Source organism: Manis pentadactyla, chromosome 5 (genome assembly GCF_030020395.1).
Source record: "Manis pentadactyla isolate mManPen7 chromosome 5, mManPen7.hap1, whole genome shotgun sequence".
Lineage (NCBI taxonomy): Eukaryota > Metazoa > Chordata > Mammalia > Pholidota > Manidae > Manis > Manis pentadactyla.
The window spans coordinates 6,753,370-6,771,210 of record NC_080023.1 but is presented as its reverse complement, the minus strand read 5'-3'; the positions used below and the strand labels follow the sequence as shown (position 1 = coordinate 6,771,210).

The window sequence follows — 17,841 nt, the reverse complement described above, 5'->3', positions numbered from 1 at the left end:
GGAAAATACTGGGGACATCAGTGACCTCCCACCCCGAGAATGGCAAGTCGCCATCCTCATCTCAGATGGCAGTGCCATTCCCCAGTGGGGACAGTGCTCGGTGAGCCCTGGAGTGAGATTCTGGTGAGGTCTCCGGGTTTCGGAGGAAATGGTGGCAAGGCAGATGGCAGACGTCTGCCGTGGGACCATGGGAGGTGGCGGCCTGGCTGTCCTAACCGCTGCGAACCTGCTCACATGCCCAGGTCAGGCTTCATCTGAGAAAAGGCCAAGGGCAGTTACTGTGCCAGGGGCCAGAACCCAAATTTTGAGTGCTTTAAAGAAAACAGAATTGCTTCGGGCTGGCCTTCTATTTCACTCGGTCACATACGCTGTGCAGCCCCCAGCATGCTCTCCCTAGTAGCAACACAGGGTAGGGGCTGCTGGGCGGACGCTGGGGTGGGGCCTGTGTGCCGAGACTGGTGACTTTGGACTGTGGCAAGATGGTGAACTTCTCTGCACCTGGTTTCCCATCCGTGAAATGGGGATGATAGCAGAACCTACCTGGGAGGGTATTGTGGCCGTTAGCCTTAACCAAGCGCTCACTGCAAAGTGTTTTACACACATCAGCACCTTTAATCCTCCAAACGACATCATGAAGTAGGCACTTTACAGATGAGACCATGAGGCCCAGGGAGGTAAGTAGTTTGCCCGAGGTCACACTGCCGCTGTGAGCCAGGGCCACGGGGTCTGACCCGAGTCCGTGCTTAGAGGCCCGACACTAAAACCGCCCCCCCAGTCTGTGCCCATCCGCCAGCTCTCCTCCCCGTCATGTGGAAAGGCTGCATATCCCCAGAATGCCCTCTTTCAGTGGTCTCTGACGCACCACACCCCTCCTTCACTGACATCTCTGGGGCTCTCCCCGGGGCAGAAACCACCCTGCACCTCAAAGCTGGGGACAGGCCCTCGCACAGCACTGGGAGACTTTGGTCAAAGCATCGAGCCCCGCTGCCGTCATGGTCTGTCTTTGTGGATGGCTCCCCGTCCGTCGTACTGAAACCTCCGTAGGGCGCAGAGAGGAGAATGACTTGCCCGAGTCACCGCTGCTTCTCCTCCTCCACACAAGCCGCCTGGAAGTCCATGAACTTGGTCCCTGACAGTGGCATTGCTCAGAATATTTCTGGGTTCCCATTTTAAGAAGCTCCCTGTTTAAGCTCAGACCATGGCTTTCACCCCGTGTTCCCAGTACCGAGAACAGCGTTTGCCGGTCCAGCGGGGAAGGGAGGAGGGAAGTTGTTCTCCCTGGTCTCACGAAGGCTTTCCACACTGTCGCCGCTCTCACCAGGAGTCTCTGTCGCCATGGGATCTGATTCCCCAAAATAAACAGCCAGTTACCTCTTGTATTAGTTGGCTGGTACCTCTGTAACAGAGTACTACAGACTGGCAGGCTTAAAACAACAGAAATGAATTTTCTCACACTTCTGAAGGCCAGAAGCATAGATGGGGAGGTCAGCAAGTTGGCTGCTTCTGAGGCCTCTCTCCTTGGCGTGCAGATGGCCTCCCCAGTTGTCCTCACACTGTTGTTCCCTTGGGTGCCTGTGCCCCAGTCTCTTCTCATAAGGACCTCTCCTGAGTCCTGTTGGATTGGGGCCCACCCATACGACCTCATTCAGCCTCAGTTTCCTCTGTAAGGACCCTGACTCCAAACACAGTCGCACTCTGAAGTGCTGGAGGTTAGGATTTCAGCACATGAATTCGGGGAGGGCATAGTTCAGTCCAGAACAAATCTCAAATGCAAGGTGACCCCTTCAAACTAGTCCCGCAGGAAGCTGCTGGCCTTCCACGTGCTACCACAGAACTAACGGGCTGCCTGGCTCATTTGGCAAAGAGCTTCAAAGAGCTTCGCTGGTGAGAATGTGTTTGATCTCAAGAAACATCCTAAGATCATCAAGAGCTGTCTGGCAAGTTGCCTGGGTGCACAGACTGGAGACCACCTTGGACAAAAGATGGAGTTCAAAATTGGCATCATTGGCATCCTGGGGGTGGAAAATTGGTCCTGAAGAATGTTCTCGAACTGGGAATCCAGAAATATTTGAACAATAGTAGTATCCATGGACCAAGTTCATGGCCTTGTATGGAGAAGAAGACCACTATGTCCTGACTGTAACTTCAGGTAAGTCATCTGTCTTCTCTGATCTCCAACTTCTTCCTTAGAAATGACTGTGATGACCCAACACCTGTGTTTCTGGAGTTGTTACAAGCATTGCACAAAGTGATAAAGGAAAATACTGTGAATACTCCAAGTTCTACAGAAATATTAATTACTACTTTGATCATTAGAGTAACAGGGATCCCGACTCTGACAATGATTACCAGGGATTTTCATCTCAGGATGAAAGTCACACTGGAGGTCCATCGAAGATTCTTTTTAAACACAAGATTTTTCTGATTCCAAGCTATATACTTAAATTATGTATGTCAAATCCGTATTTCTCAGCCAGACCAAGTTTAACAAGGCTGAGAAAGAACCTCTAAATACATTTCCAAAAGATTTTAATCCACAAGTAAGCAAACAAAAAAAGTGATTTGATGACCCAGTGGAGTGACTGTAATGGCTTCTGGAAGTGATGAAAATATTCTAAGACTGATTGTGGTGATGGATCCACAGCCCTGTAAACACACTAAACCACTGAATTGTCCACTTTAAAAGGCTGAATTGTATAGCCTATGAATCTAGCTCAATAAAACTGTTTTATTAAAATTCTCCCAAGACTTTTCTGGTGAACTCCAGCTTGGCAGAATTTTCTGACGCTTCATCATCACAGGTTCTGCCTCATGGGATCCCCACAAAGGTGGCCAAGGGCACACAGAGTCCCCTCTTACAGTGCAGGCAGCTAAAGGACTGAGCCTCAGAGACAGACTTGAGCTCACCCTACGCTGCCCTCCACGTACTCCATTTTAAATCCCCTGGGATACACGTAACAGGAGCCAAGGAACATACATAAATGCCATGTGGTTTACCTGCAATAAAGTATGTACCGCATGTGTAACAGGAAAAACTCCTTCAGTGGCTGATAAACATTCTGAAAATCCAACGAAGTACCCAATTTTAAGGCATCCCAGAATGATGGTAATGACTGCAAACAACGTGATACTCCCTAAATGGGGGATGCGGGGAAGGGGTAGAAACACACACATATGAACGCTTTTTAATATGCACTTTTGTCATTTCAAAATAAATTACATTAAACCCTCACATATATGATCAATGATTTAACAAGGCTGACGAGACCGTGCAGCGGGAAAGGATAGTTGTTCCCAGTTGTGCTGGGAAATTGGAGATCCACCTGTGAAAGAATGAAGCCGGACCCTTACTTCACACCATATACAAAATTAAAGCAAAATGGATCACGACTTAAAAGTAAAACCTATAACTATGAAACCCTTGGAAGAACTCAGAGGCGAATATCTTCATAATGTTGGATTTGGTGATGATTTATTGACTATGACATCATAAGCACAAGCAACAAAAGTAAAAATAAATAAATTCAGCTGCATCAAATGAAAAGCCATCTGTGCATCAGAGAACACCATCAACCCACAGAACGGGAGAAAAACACTATTAAAAAATGGGCACAGGACTCAGACATTTCCCCAAAGAAGATATACACAAATGGCTAGTTAACAGATGAAAAGATGCTCAACACATGCATCATTAGGGAAATACAAATGAAAATGACAGTGAGACGCCACCTCATATCCGTTAAGATGCCTGCTTTCAAGAAAAGGAAAGAAAGACAGAGGGAGGGAGGGAGGGAGGGAAGAAAGGAGGAAAGAGAGACAGGAGGAAAATAACAAATGTTGGCAAAGTTGTGGAAAAATTAGAACCTTTATGCACTGTTGATGGAAACCTAAAATGGTGTAGCCGCTGTGGAAAACAATATGGCAATTTCCCCAAAAATTAAAATAGCATTTCTGTTGCCAGGCAGCTGCTCCTGGGGGTGTCCCTCCCTGCGCACTAGGTGAAACCTCATCCTGGATGGAGAAGGGTTCTTGATTCTGATTGAGAAAGAATTCACAAATGGATCCAAGTGGTGTAGGGAAGGGAGGAATTCATTAAAGTGAGAATGGCAGCAGCCATGCAGGCAGTAGAGAGCAAGGAAGAACTGAGGGAGGACACGGAAGTTCATTGAACTCCTGCTTGGCACAGGGAAGATCTCTTGCCAGCTCCTAAAGCCAGAGTCACCTGGCAGCCAGTGTCCACTTGAGTCTGCACAGTGTGAGAAATAAACCCCTACCACTCAGAATTTGGGGGAGCCTCAGAGCACTGGATGGAGTGATAATATGTTCTGAGAACTTCCCAAGCAAAGAAAATAGATTTTCGGGCAGGCTGCAAAAGAACATGATCATACACAGCTGCAGTCCTGTCTGGGGCATGCAGGAGAGGGGAACTTGCAAACACAAATGAGAGATCTCAACAGCCCCTCCCTACTTATCTGAAGTAGAACACAGAGAGAAAATGTGTGCTTAAGTCTAGAACACAGAATGAAATAGCAAAGAAACAAAGATGCTTACCACTGGAAAAAGATGTCTCTTATTAATCTCTCAAGAAAACAGAATCGTGGAAGAGAACAGAGATAAAACACTGTAAATTGAGCAGCAAGAAGGCTTTATTTAAGGCAAAGTACACACTCGAAGAAAGGGGACTGTAGGCAGCCTCAGAGAAGAGGCATGCTTAAAGGCTTAGGATTCATGTCTTCTAGGGATTTCAAGAATGGGGTAAAGGGCCAGGGGAGCATGGGCTTGATATGTGGTCTCGTGATAGTGATCTCTAGTGAGAGACATTTTATATCATCCATAGTCAGTCCTCCAGATTTTCTGCAAGATAAACTTAACACAAAGAATTTATTAGTCCAGTGTTATTGGTCTCCAAGATAGTGGTGACCCTCAAGCACTGGGAACATACCATTTAGAACTGCTTGCCCTGCCTTAAGATAGGGTCGGTTATTGGCTAATTATCATAACATATATTAGGAATCTTACTTCCTAACTCCCTGGTTTTCAAAATGGAACCTTAGCCTTCAGATGTAGTCCTCCTGTTCTTATCACACTATTTATATCTCAGCATTTTTCATCACAGGCAGGAAAAGTTAATCGTGATGCTCGTCCCATGTCCCTGCCCTGCATCACTTGCGCAGGATCCAGCAACTCCGCTTGGGGGTATATACTCAAAAGGATCAAAGGCAGGGACACAAAGGGATATTTGAACACCTGTGTTCATGTCATGGCAGCATTATTCACAATAGCCAAAATGTGGAAGCAACCCAAGTGTCCTGCCACAGATACATGGATAAACAAAATGTGGTCGCTCCTCACAATGGAATATTATTCAGTCTTAAACATGCTGACACATGCTACAACATGGATGAATCTTGCCAAGTAAGAAAACTCAGTCACAAAAGGATAAATACTGTATGATTCCACTTATCAGGTTCCCTAGGATAGTTAAATTCATAGACATGGAAAGTAGAATAGTGGCTACTGGGGCTGGGGCGGGAGAGGAGGAAGTGTTATGTAATGGGGACCGAAGTTTAATTTTACAAGATGAAAGAGGTCTAGAGAATAATTGCATAACGTGAATTGGCTTAACACTACTGAACTATACACTTAAAGAATAATTAGATTGGTAAATTTCATAATAAATTCTATTACTGGTCTGATAAGCTGAAACTAGAAGACAATACTGTGTCCTATTTATCACTGTGCCCATCCCGTGCATATCGCAGGGTGTGACAAATGGTATACATTCAATAAAGTTTGGCCAAATCCACAGAAGGCCTCTAGAAACTTTTCCCAAAAAAAGATCAATCTAAGAGTATCACCATCCTGCTCAGAAATCTCAGCTAAAATGCTAAAATCCTGCTCTGTAAAGAATAAGGATGAGGGGTATGTCAGCAACTCTCTTCTGTCTTTGCAGCTCTTCTGGAAACGTAAAACTTTTATGAAGTAAAAGCTCTATTTTTTTTAAATGACAGGGTATCTATAGCAATGGCATGGAAAGGGCCTATGCTAGGTGAAGTAAAGAACAGAAATATTTTTCAGTGATTATAACAAGCATGGTTAAATAAAATGTGTGTTTAACAAAAACAAAACAAACAAAATGTGTGTATGAAAAAAGGACTGGAAAGGAATATACAAAATATATTAAAAAGAAACTTGTAACAAATGAAATAAGGAAGAAAAACAGTGATCGTGGGGCTTTGATCAACATCAAAGTTCCTGATCCATCTTCTGGGCCAACACTGACCACCATTCACCCGTCCTCTCCCACGAAGGGGAGGAAATCAGACAGTGTGAGACACGCATTATGGCAAGAGAGACAGAAGGGCATGAGCCCTACCAGTCTCCTACCACTGGGATAGCATTACAACTGCAGCCCAAGGAGCCTCCAGGGAAAAGTAACACAATCGCCTGGCGCATTTCCATTGCTCAAAGTCTTATAGAAACAACTGAGTCACATCTTTTTAAATCCTGGAAAGCGCCCAGTGAAATCAGAAACGTTGTAAGATGGGAGATTCAATCCTAGTGCTTTGAAATGGTTTGACAAATGAACAGTTCGTTTGGATCACAAAAAGAAGGAGTGAGATGAGGCGAGGCAGCCTGGTTAGTACCGCCAGAGCACAGGCTGGAGCTACGGGAACCTGGGCGCCGGTCCTGGCTGTACCACTGATGGCGTGCGTGGGCTCAGATAAGTCACTTCTCTGCTCATAGCCTCAGTTTCCCCCATCTATAAGATGAGATTGGTCCATGGCAGTGGTTCTCAACCTTCAACAGGCATTAGAATCACCTTGAGGTCTTGTTAGGACAGAGTGCTAGGCTCCCCAGCAGTTTCCAAACAGGGCTGGGGTGGGGTCCCAAAATTTGCATCCCTAACAAGTTCCCAGGCAGTGCTGCTACTGTTGGTCTGGGACTCCACCTTGAGAACCACCGATCTAGAACATCTCTGCCACTGACATTTCAAGGGCTGTGATAAGTACATCATATACTACTCACACGCTTCAAATCCTTCCTTTCTTCATCCACCCATCTATGTATACAACAAATAGTTTGGGGAACTCCTATTATGAATGAGACATTATGAATGAGCCTCAAACTTAAACAAATAAGATTGCTGGAGAAACAAAAATATATATGTACAATATTGTCATAAATTTGGGTATGCACAAAATATAGAGGGAGGGCTAACTGGCACCAGACTTCTCATCTGCAGTACGGGAAACCGGAAGCCAGGGGAAGAGCAGCCAGAGCCACTGCAAGGAAGGGGCTGCTGCTCAAGAACCCTGTTCCCAGCCAAGACATCACCCACGTGTCAGGGCAAAAGGCAGAAGGATATTTAAAAATATGAAGATGCAACTCATTCGGCAACTATTTGTTGAGTACCGCTATAGTCCAGGCACTGTCCCAGGCCCTGGAGATATTTTAAAAGCCAATAAAATAAAGTATCTGCCCTTGATGAGTTTAACATTCTTGTGGGGAAGACACAGAAAATTAACAAATAAGTAATAAACATAGAAGAAATGTCAGGAAGTGCTAAGTGCATGAAGAAAAGTCAAGGAGGGAAGAAGATAGAGGTTGATGATGGGCAGTCAGAAATGAACTCTGAGAAGGTGACAGTTGAGCAGAGAACAGAGGATGGGAGACAAATATCAACCACGTGACTTATCTGACAAAAGGCTTTAACTGAACAACCAGTGAACTAGGAGAGAGTCTTTATCACTAGGGAGGTGAAAAGAAGAGGGAACAGTTGTGCAACAAACTGCAGAAGATTGGAAAAGTACACGGATGTATATTGGGACAAAGGAGGAAAGGACGGGTAGGAAGAAAGGAGAGAAGGTGCCAAGTGGGTGGGTGGATGGATGGGTGAATGGATGGATGAATGGATAGTGGATGGATGGGTGGATAGATGGGTGGGTAAGCAGATGGATAGATGGGTGGGTGGGTGGGTGAATAATCCAGTAATAGTAAAGAAAACAAGATAAAAGAAGTTAAATCCAAACGGATGAGGATAAACTGCCTGCAAATGTGTAGTTTTCATGTTTTGTAAAGAGCTATGACACAGAATAAAGTTGGGGAGGTACTGGGTGGGGAGCAGAGATGAAAACCTTTTAAAAGTCTCATGGTAAAGATGGGTACTGGGAGAACAAAGGGGCATAAAGGGAAGGCAAGTGTATCCTAAAGGCCTCATCTCACTGGAACAGAGGAAGTGGAGGGTCTCGGAGCAGGAAGGAATGTGCACTGCTGGGGGAAACGCTTAGTATTTTATTTTCAGAAAAGAATGGAGTCACATGCATCTGATCAGGACAATGAGGAAAGGGGAGATAATCATTAATTAAGTAGAAAAACACAAATAAAAAGCGATGTTCAAGCGCTCCCAAAGGCAATCATGTGGAAAAGGAAATTGAGGGGAAAATATGTAAAACAAATCATTATAATCATCATAAAGAAAAATGGAAACAATAAAGTCGAGTGTATAAATCATTACAGTAAATAAGGGTGACCTAACTCTCCCATTAACCAGTAAACAAGGGTGGGAATATTGAATTAAAACAAACCTAACTATATGCTCTTTATATAAATGACACTTTTAACTAAGTGATAGTGGTGAAAAAATAAAGGGGTAGACAAAGAGGAACTAAGAAATGTAATCAAAAAGAAAGCAGGAATAACTATTAATATCGGACCATATGGAATTTAAGGTTAGATGTAATAAGTAAAATAAAGACTCTTTCTACCTTTATCATGTACCTGAAAAGAAGTCATAACATATGATGAGGAAGACATAGTAATTACATGTGTGCCCAAACGAAATAGTTTTTGTTTTATGTGTTTAACTGTTACTTTAAAAAAATAGATTGGAAGATTTCAGAATTAGACAAATCTAGTAGAAAAAGTATAAGTAAGGACATGGAAGAATTGAATCACACCATCAATAAGCTTGGTCTTATAATATCGCCTTGCACACCTCAGAAAAAGAATATATAATTTTGGATGTCAATAGAATATTAACAAAAATCAAATATGCTATAAAAAGACAGTGGAGGGGAGTGGGAAGAGCTGGCTGTCTGGCATCAAATCCTGTTTTCTATCATTTATTAATTGATAATCTTGGGCAATGACTTAACTTCTCTGTGTCTCAGTTTCCTTATCTGTAAATGTGTGGATAATAACAATAAGATTTCCTGTCTCTTAGGGATGTGGAGAAAACTGAATAAGTCACCACTTTAAAAGCACCTGGATCCGCACCCCATACATAAAAGATTCTGTAATTCTATTATTATCAACATTACCATCATCATTCAACCACAAGAAAAGCTTAACAAATTAGAACCGACAGGAAGTTTACCAGCCACATTACTTGAGAATAATCCTAAAATATCTAGCATTGGCAGAGGGGAGACCCCTCCTCTGTGTTAGGCACCCAAAGGCCTCCTAGGAGTCCAGAACCACAGACTCTTAGAGGGGGAAAGTCCCACAAAGTTAGCCTACATCTCCCGTCTTTTGTGAGGACGCTTCCCAGTGCATCACGACTGGAGCCATCTGGCCTCCACTGGGATGTGCCCAGAGCCGGGCAGTCCACCATCTCTCCCAGTGCACCCTCCATCACCAGGGGGTGCTTATATTAAAATGTTCTTCCTCACCCTGAACTTCAGCCGGCCTTCTGGAGCTGCCATCCTCTCACCTGGAGATTTCTGTCATCATTCATTCATTCATTCATCCATCCATCCAACCATCCATCCATTCATTTGATGGATGATTCAGTAAATATCAGGGGGCTAGGTTTTGGGCATCACTGCTCCCCTTCCTAAAGGAATTCTTCAAAACTCCCTGCGTGGTGATCTGCTCCAGAATTTTGCTGGGTGTCACTGTCATTCTCAGTTCCCTAAAGTCTATGTATTCTGTCATCTTTCTTTAAAATCAGGGCAGCTGAATTTGAGACCCTACATATTCTCCCTGAGTCCATTCGATTCCTAAGTGGTCTCCCAGCCTCCTGTCTTACTCCTCTGAAGCCCAGGTTCCGCCCTGCAGACAGAGTGATCATTCTGAAATGCAAATACAATCCCATCACTCCCTTTTTAAAAAACCTTCAATGGCTCCCCATTATTGACAAGACAAAGCCAAAGTCTGAAGCTCTCATGTAGGGTCTTCACCTAACACATCTTGCCAGCATCTCTGGACTCAATTCCAGACTCCAGCAAAAACAAAACATCTTCCTTTAGGGACCTGACCTTAACCCCCAAACCCTCATTCCCAGGCTACTCTTTTACCCACCCACCCATCTCCTGCACATCATTCTACTGAATCATGTATTTCATAACAGCAATATATTTCTTTTCCTATGTGTCAGAGGCTTCTCGAGGTATTTTGTGTGTACTGACTCACTGATTTTCATAGCAACCCTATGGGACAGGCACTGTCATCATCCCCATTTTACAGATGAGGAAAGGGAGGCAGAGAAGTGGAGCCACAGGCCCTGACCGGGGACCATGACCTTAGCCGTCACGCCCTGCTGCCCCTCCCACCCTCTCCTGCACCATCCGGGCAGGGCCGTGCCTGAGCACCCTGCCATCCCAGAGCCCAGCCAATGCCTGCAAAGAACGGAAGCTCAGCCCAGGCTGTTGGACAAAACAGAACCGAGGGCTGTGCCCAGGTACCACAGACATTGTGTCCATGCTGTGGGCCTGGCCCCCATCTCTGTTCCTCTCTACAGATTTTAACGATCTTTCTGCTCGATGGAGAAGATGAAAGCAAAATGCAAGTGAAGGTCTGCATTCTCTGCCTTCTGTGAATATTACTCCATCTGCCTCGAGGCAAGGAGCTTATACCTCTTCTATTTCTCATCTGTTTGAATCTTGCCAGTGATGGGGGACTCATTCCTCCTCCTGAAGCCCTTTCAGCTTTCTGCCCTGGTTAATGGGTGTGATAACACCCACCTCAGAAACTGTCATGAGGTTGGAAACACGATGCCAGTCACAAAAATGACATATTCCATGATTCCATGCATAGGAACTGTTCAGACTAGGCTGATCTAGAGGCAGAAAGTAGACTGGTGTTGCCTGGGGCTGGGGGAATAAAAGGTGTGGAGGGTGATAGCTAACGGGTGCTATGTGTCTTTAGGGTGGTAAAAATATTCTAAAATTGGGGTGAAGGTTGCACTTATCCGTGAATAAACTACAAACCATGATTTGTGCACTTTAAATGGGTGAATATCTCAATAGAGCTATTAAAAGAATTGCGGGGACACACCTGCAGCTGGGACAGAAGCTCAGGGAAACAAGGGGTGTCTTGGGGAGGCTATGTCTGTGGAAGAGTGAGACCATTAAATTAAGAAGAGCATGGATTCTGAGGCAGGAAAGCAAAGGGATCCCCAGACTGGTGTTCAGCGCACCTTCATCCTCCCGTAGTGTCTTGTGAGTCCTGACTGCTCTATAACCCACTGTGGGCTCCTGACTACAGGCACTTTTGTGTCCTGTAGCCTCCCTCCCCCTCCTGTGCCCCCTCCTCTGCTCTTTGCCACCATCCCCCACAGCGCCCACACCTCCTCACTCATGCACTGGGACCCATCTCTTTCAGCACCCTTTACTATCTCACATACAGGGACAACCTGTTTCCCAAACCCATCACCGTGCTCCTGACCTTTATCTCTACAGTTTGCCCAGCCACCACCCCTGGAGTGATCTCACATAAGCAGCTCAAGGCTGCCCCTTAACTTCCAGTCCCCTAAGGGACAATGAGCAGCCGGTTTGCACGGATGGCACGCTGAACACAGATGTAATATGTCATATACACGGGTGTGCCTCATGTTAAGAAAAAGCACTACATAAAAATCTGATCTCATAAAAGGAGTAAATTTGGAGGTGATTATGCAGACACACAAGAAAAGAATTGCTGTGACAAATCACTGGGACAATGCTGTAATGTACCTGCATTCCAGACACACTCAATAAGCGTAGCTATTATTCTCATCACCATCATTCCCATAATTTTGTGCTAATAACACTTCTCTGGGTTTGAGACAAGGCAGAAACAAGAAAAAGCTCTGCTTTTACCATTGCAGTCTTTTACGAGACTAGAAGCAGAATAGAGACAGGCTCCTGGGAATGAAAAGGATGAAATAGCTATTCACTGGGTTTTGTGTTTCTACACACACTAGGCTGGCATGAACCATCCAGGCTGGTATTTCTTCTGGAAGAAATCAATCTCTTTACTTAGCAAATAGAAGAGATGGGTTAACAATTCATCGTTTCTACCAGATTTTTAAAATAAGTCAGTAGTTTTTGTTCCAAAGGAAGTCTTCATTTTCTCCTACCCAGTAGGCAGAACAGGATGTCTCTTACTCAAAGAAATGCCTCACAGCTTATATCAAGACCCAAACACTTTCTCTGAAAAACCCCAATGCCCGGGATTCCACAGGCTGGCTCTGTCTCAGAACCCGACTTCCCAGATTGTCACAGAAGCCAGGTCAGAGCTAAATCAAACCTGTCTTTCCAGCTATGATTCCAGGGAAAACCTCAGTCCAGGATGGAGCTGAAGGCCCTTCCCTTGGCACAATGGCCTCCCAACATTCTTTCAGGATAATTAACCTCTTGCTTCTCTGATGAGTTGCAGCTTATTTACAGGGATGGACAGCACTTTGCAAACTGCATTCACTTGGCATCTCCCAGCTCCTCTCTGGAGGTGGCCAGGATTGTCATTTTACTGATGAGGAACCCAGGACTCCAAAGGGTGAAGTTAACAAAGCTGAGAGATCCAGCCAAGCCCCCAGGACCAGCACCATTTCCATTATCCACACACCTCATTTGCATGGTTATGCTATGAGGAAAATTGCTGAGTGCCTAAACAGCCACCATTTATTGAACAGCTACTATGTGCTCTCTCTAGTGTCTCATTTATTCTATCACTACTTGGTATCTAATAGAAATCCCAAATGTAACATGTACTCCAAAGAAAACCGTTCTGCATCTCCACCCCGAATCCCCTTCTGTCCCCCCAGTCTTGGGAAATGGCACCACCATTCACCCACTGACTCCAGCTCCAGTGCTTGGAGTCTTCCTGGAAGTGGGGAGCAGGGGAGGGAGGGAAGGAGGAAGGAGGGGACAAAGCAAGGATCCCTCTGCTACAGGAAAGCATGGGGTGGAAGCCTCTGTAAGTCAGTATCCTTAAAATAACGCTTGGTTTCCATTTTTGTTTGTGCTTGTGATGGCATGGGTTCTGCTGTTCTTCAGAAAGCCACAAAACCATGAACCTCCTTAAAACAGCCATTTTCAGAGCAGGCATTTGGGCTGCCCTGGAGTTGTGTCCAGTTTTTCCAAAGGCGAGATGAATGAGGCACGGTCCCTGGACCTAAGAAACCTAAAATCTCATCGGATGATAAGGCTCATACCCAACTAGTCAGAATACAATCCAGAAACCGGTAAGGACCAGAAGAGCTCTACGCGGACAGCCGCGGTAGCCCCGGGGAGTGAGGAGTCGCTCCTGCCAGGTGCGTGGAGGTGGCGCTGGGGCCTGACCTTTGAAGGGAATGTGGGTGGGAAGGAGAAGTAGTGTGTGCTGGGTGCCCCCACAACCCCTCCCTCCCGCAGCCTCCACACCATATTGAGCAGTCAATGGACCACCCGAGTGTGTGAGTCCATTTGCACACATGCTAAAAACGGTGTGTGATGGGGGGCAGGCTACATAATTTGCTCAAGGTTATGCAAGGAAAGTGAAAGCCACACTCTAAGGGATATTTAAATTCAGGCCTGACATGAGAATTCAGATAGAGACGGGTGATGTGTCTGAGTGCCTGGAGTGAAATGCACGGCCTTATCCGTGAAGGCTCCTCAGGCAGCGGCTTTCTCCACAGCCAGGCTCCTGTCCACCTCCTCCCTCTGCCCCGCATCGTACCTATCTCCCGTTCATGAATGGGAGCTCCTTGAGGAGGGCAGGGCCCCAATCCTGATGTTTCAGTCAACATGTTGTGAGTCCCCAGCAAGTGCCTCTATCCTCTTCCGCCGCAGCGTTGATCCAGTCATTCATCCCTTCAGCCCATCATTTTCTTACCACCTGCTCTATGCCAGGCCCTGAGGTGGCTTAGGGCTAAGACGTGAGCAGCACAGAGCAACCCCAGTGTGCTGGAGGGGACAGACGTGTCAACAAGAACAGCATCTACCTAGGGCTCAGTTGGGGGTGGAGGAGTGCAGTCAGGGGTGGGGGAGCCAGAAAAGCCTCACCAGGGAGGGTGCAGTGAGGCCTGAGCCTGTCTTGTAAAGGGGAGAAGGTGGGAGGCATTCCAGGAGGAGGGAACAGAATATGCAAAGCCATGGAAACATGAAATATTGTGATGGGAGTTCAAAGCCTTAGAGGCTGCAGCAGAATAAGGGCAGAGGAGGGTTACCACTGAAGAGGCCACCTGGGGCCAAATCTTAGACGGCCTCGAATGCCCGGGCAGGGAGAGTGGCCTCCATCATGGGGTCAGTGGCACCACTGCAGGGCTTTAGGCCAAGGAAAGGCAGGAACAGTTCTGTTTCACTGTGGCCAATGGTGGCGTGCAAGTCAAGAGCCTGAAGGCGGAGAGAACAGCCTGCTGCAAAACCCAGGCTTAACAAAGATGGCAAAGAGGAAGGGTAGGACCGGAGAGCCAGAAAAGACGCCCCGGAAGACGCAGGCAGGAAAGACTGACGGGAAGAAGTCACAGGGCGGGAAGGGCGCAGGGCTGCAGCTGGCGGGCGAGCAGGCTGGGCCCCCCGCACTCGCCCGCCGCTCGGGGACTCACCGCGGAGCCAGCGCGCGCCTGCGTGCGTGTCCTTGAGGCGGGGGAGGCGGCGGCGCGCGGCGCCGCGGCCCACGTACCACAGCATCCAGAGCAGCTGCAGCAGCATGAGCGCGGTGAGGAAGCAGAGCAGGCCGCTCTTGCCCACGCCCGAGGCGTGCACGGCCCAGGCCAGGAGGAGCAGCAGCCCCGCCACGAACACGTTCAGCCCGTACTGGCTGCTCAGCGCCTCGGCCAGCTTCTGGGGGACGCCGGCGCAGACGGCGCCCCGCCGAGGGGCCGGCGACACGGGGGACTCGGAGGGCGCCAGAGCTGAGCGCCGGGGCGCCGGGCCGACCGCGGGCCCCGACCACCCCCTGTCCGGGGCGCTCGGAGCCGCCGGGGGAGAGGCGGGCGCGCCCTGGCCCTCTGGCATCACTGAGCCGCCCGCACGGTCTAGTCCCGGGAGCGGCTGCAGCCCTGGCCCCGCCTGCGGTCCCTGGCCGCTGCCCCAGGCCTGATCCCTGCCAATCAGCACCCCTCTCCTGATCACACCCCGAAGCCCGCCCTCTCCCCTACTGCCCTCGCGCAGGGTGCCCACCCGGCCCACTTAGCACCGTCCGCACCCGCTAGCCCGGGCTGGCCCCGGCTTCCTCGGCTCCCCGGTGCGCACTGCCCACTCCCCTTAACTCCGCAGTGCCGAGGGCACTGGCGCCCGGGGCCCCGGCCAACCCTGCCGGATGTCCGCGCGTCCCCCCGCTCTCCCTGCCGCGCGCCCGGACCCCGCCAGCTTCAGCAGCCCTGTCCCCTCGCGCCGCCGCCCGGCGCCCCAGAAGCCCTGGCTGGCGGCAGGTGCCTGCGGCGGGCTCCCAAGGTTGGAGTGAGGACGGGCAGTCGCTCTGGGTCAGCCCGGGGGCATGGGCGCGTGGGGCTCGCAGGGGCGGGCACCGGCGCGGGCCGCTGTGCATCGCCGAGGTCAGGCGAACCCGGAAGGGTCCGTGGGCGCGAGTCCGCCTGCCCGTCCTCCTCGTCCCTGCGTGTTCCTGCCGTGTTTTCTCTGCTCAGGTCTCTGGCCGTCTGTCGTCGGGTTTGTCTGGTTGGTGAGGGGAGGGGGTGGAGTGCGTCCAGCGCTTGTCCCTAGGTCTATGAATAGGGGGTGCCGGTGTCTTTTGGCGTCTCTGTTTGTCTGTCTAGTGTACCTGTGTGTCTGCCGGGAGATGCTCAAATGCGGTCAAGGCAGGAGGCACTTCCCAAGAAACGAGATCATCGCTCTCCCTCCTCCAGGGAAAGGGGAGCTGCTTCTGAACCCAGCGGAGCTGGGGGTTGGGGTGCCCAGCGTCCTCCCTGGGACCGCGGGCGTGGAGCGCCTCCCTTAGCGGTCCATCCCGCCCAAAGTGTCTGCCACCGTGCCCCGCACAAATGTCGCCGAGATGAGATCTCCCGGGGGTTTCTTCTAAAGCGCGCCCTAAGGGCAAGCTGGCCGAAGGGTCGGTGGGCAGCAGGGCGCTGGGGAGGACCTGTGGACAAGAGCCTCAGAGACGGCAGCCTGCCGAATGGGCAAGCCACCCATGCAGGAACACGGGCGGTGCTCAGGAGGCACCCTGTGCCCCTTGGTGTAGCCCGCTGCTGCCATCCTGAAATTCTTACCTTTGGAACAAGAGGACCCGCATTTTCACTTTGCAGTGGATCCAGCGAATTACGTAGCTGCTTTTGGCCGCCAGAGGGTCCTGGCTAGGCGGGGGCAGGGGAGGCTGGACAGGGAGGGTCAACCTGCTGACCTTGCCTTGCCTTCTTTTTTGTCAGTTCATTCGCTCATGTGACCAACACTCATTTACCCAGCGCTGGACCGTCTGCCAGGCTCTGTTCTAGGCACCGGGGATTCCCCCATGAAAGACCGCCCTCACGGAGCCGACGTTCTGGAGGAGACACCCTCAGTAGACAAGGATTTATTGAGAACCAACTGGGAAGCCGGGGAGCATCGACCCTGAGCGAGCCCTGCCTTCTAGGAGCTCGTGGCCTGCAGGGCACAGGGAGCAATCAGTCCCTCCCAGCCGCACGGCCTGGAGGGGAGGGTTGGTGAGTCCTGAGTCTGCCGGAAAGGGTGAGAGGTTCCTGGAGGAGGCAGCAGCTGCCAGTCTTTCCACCAAGGAGCAGGATCCGGCCGGTGACATAGGGCAGGGCAGGGAGGGAGTTCCAGAGACAAGGCGCAGCACACGCACAGAAATGAGTGTGAAAAGGCAGGTGGTGACCGGGTGATGCGTGCATCAGTACGAAGCTTAGAGCGTGCCCCTAGCTGGGTGTCCCCAGAGCAGAGCCAGGCGGACGCACAGTAAACAAACCAAGGAGTTCGCCGAGGCACACGCCGACGGATGCTGCCGGGATGAGCCACCCGGCGTCCCTCATCAGCTCAGTGAGGGCGTGGGGCTCGGCGTCGCATCTCCTCCCGTCCTCCGCCTGCGCTCTCTTCCCTTCCCTTGCTTAATGTTCCTCCTTAGTGCACATCGTCACCTGGAACATGTGTACATGTGGCCTGTCCCTCCCAGTAATGAGAGCTCTATGGCAGGGACGCTGTCTGTCTCGTCCACTGCTTCAGCACATGGAACACGGTGCCCGCGCACAGCAGATGCTCGATAAATGTGTTGAATTGTGTGCCTCCAAAAGATGTTGAAGTTCTAACCCTTAGTACCTGTGAATGTGACTTTATTTGGAAATAAGGCCTTTGCAGATGATCAAGTAGAGGTCATTAGGGTGGACCCCAACCTGATATGACTGTGTCCTTACAAAAAGGACAGATTTGCAGACCCATGTATAGGGGAAATGACGTGAAGACACAGAAAGAATGCCATCTAAGCTGAGCACCTGAGACTGCCAGCACCCAAGGGAGAAGCTGGGAGAGATTCTCCCTCACAGCCCTCAGAGGGAACCAACATTGGTCCTGGACTTCTAGTCTCAAGAATTGTGAGGTGATACACTTCTGTTGCTTAAGCCACCCAGTTTGTGGCCTTTGTTATGGCAGCCCCAAGAAACTAAGACACCCTACTTATTCAGCATGCAGTCCCTGTGGGCTTGTCCTCCTC

At 49.2% G+C, this 17,841-nt stretch overlaps 1 protein-coding gene across 1 annotated transcript in view; it reads right to left on the bottom strand.

The window, feature by feature from the left end:
• OTOP1 (otopetrin 1) overlaps nucleotides 1-15,352 on the bottom strand; it is a 39,512-nt gene extending 24,160 nt beyond the window's left edge. Inside the window, exons 1-2 of the mRNA XM_036921118.2 lie at nucleotides 14,789-15,352; nucleotides 2,998-3,134 (exon numbers count right to left, since the gene is read on the bottom strand). Of these exons, the coding sequence (XP_036777013.2) occupies nucleotides 2,998-3,134; nucleotides 14,789-15,200 (549 nt within the window). The 5' untranslated portion in view covers nucleotides 15,201-15,352. The remainder of the gene's footprint in view (nucleotides 1-2,997; nucleotides 3,135-14,788) is intronic.
• Between the last annotated feature and the right edge of the window lie 2,489 nt (nucleotides 15,353-17,841).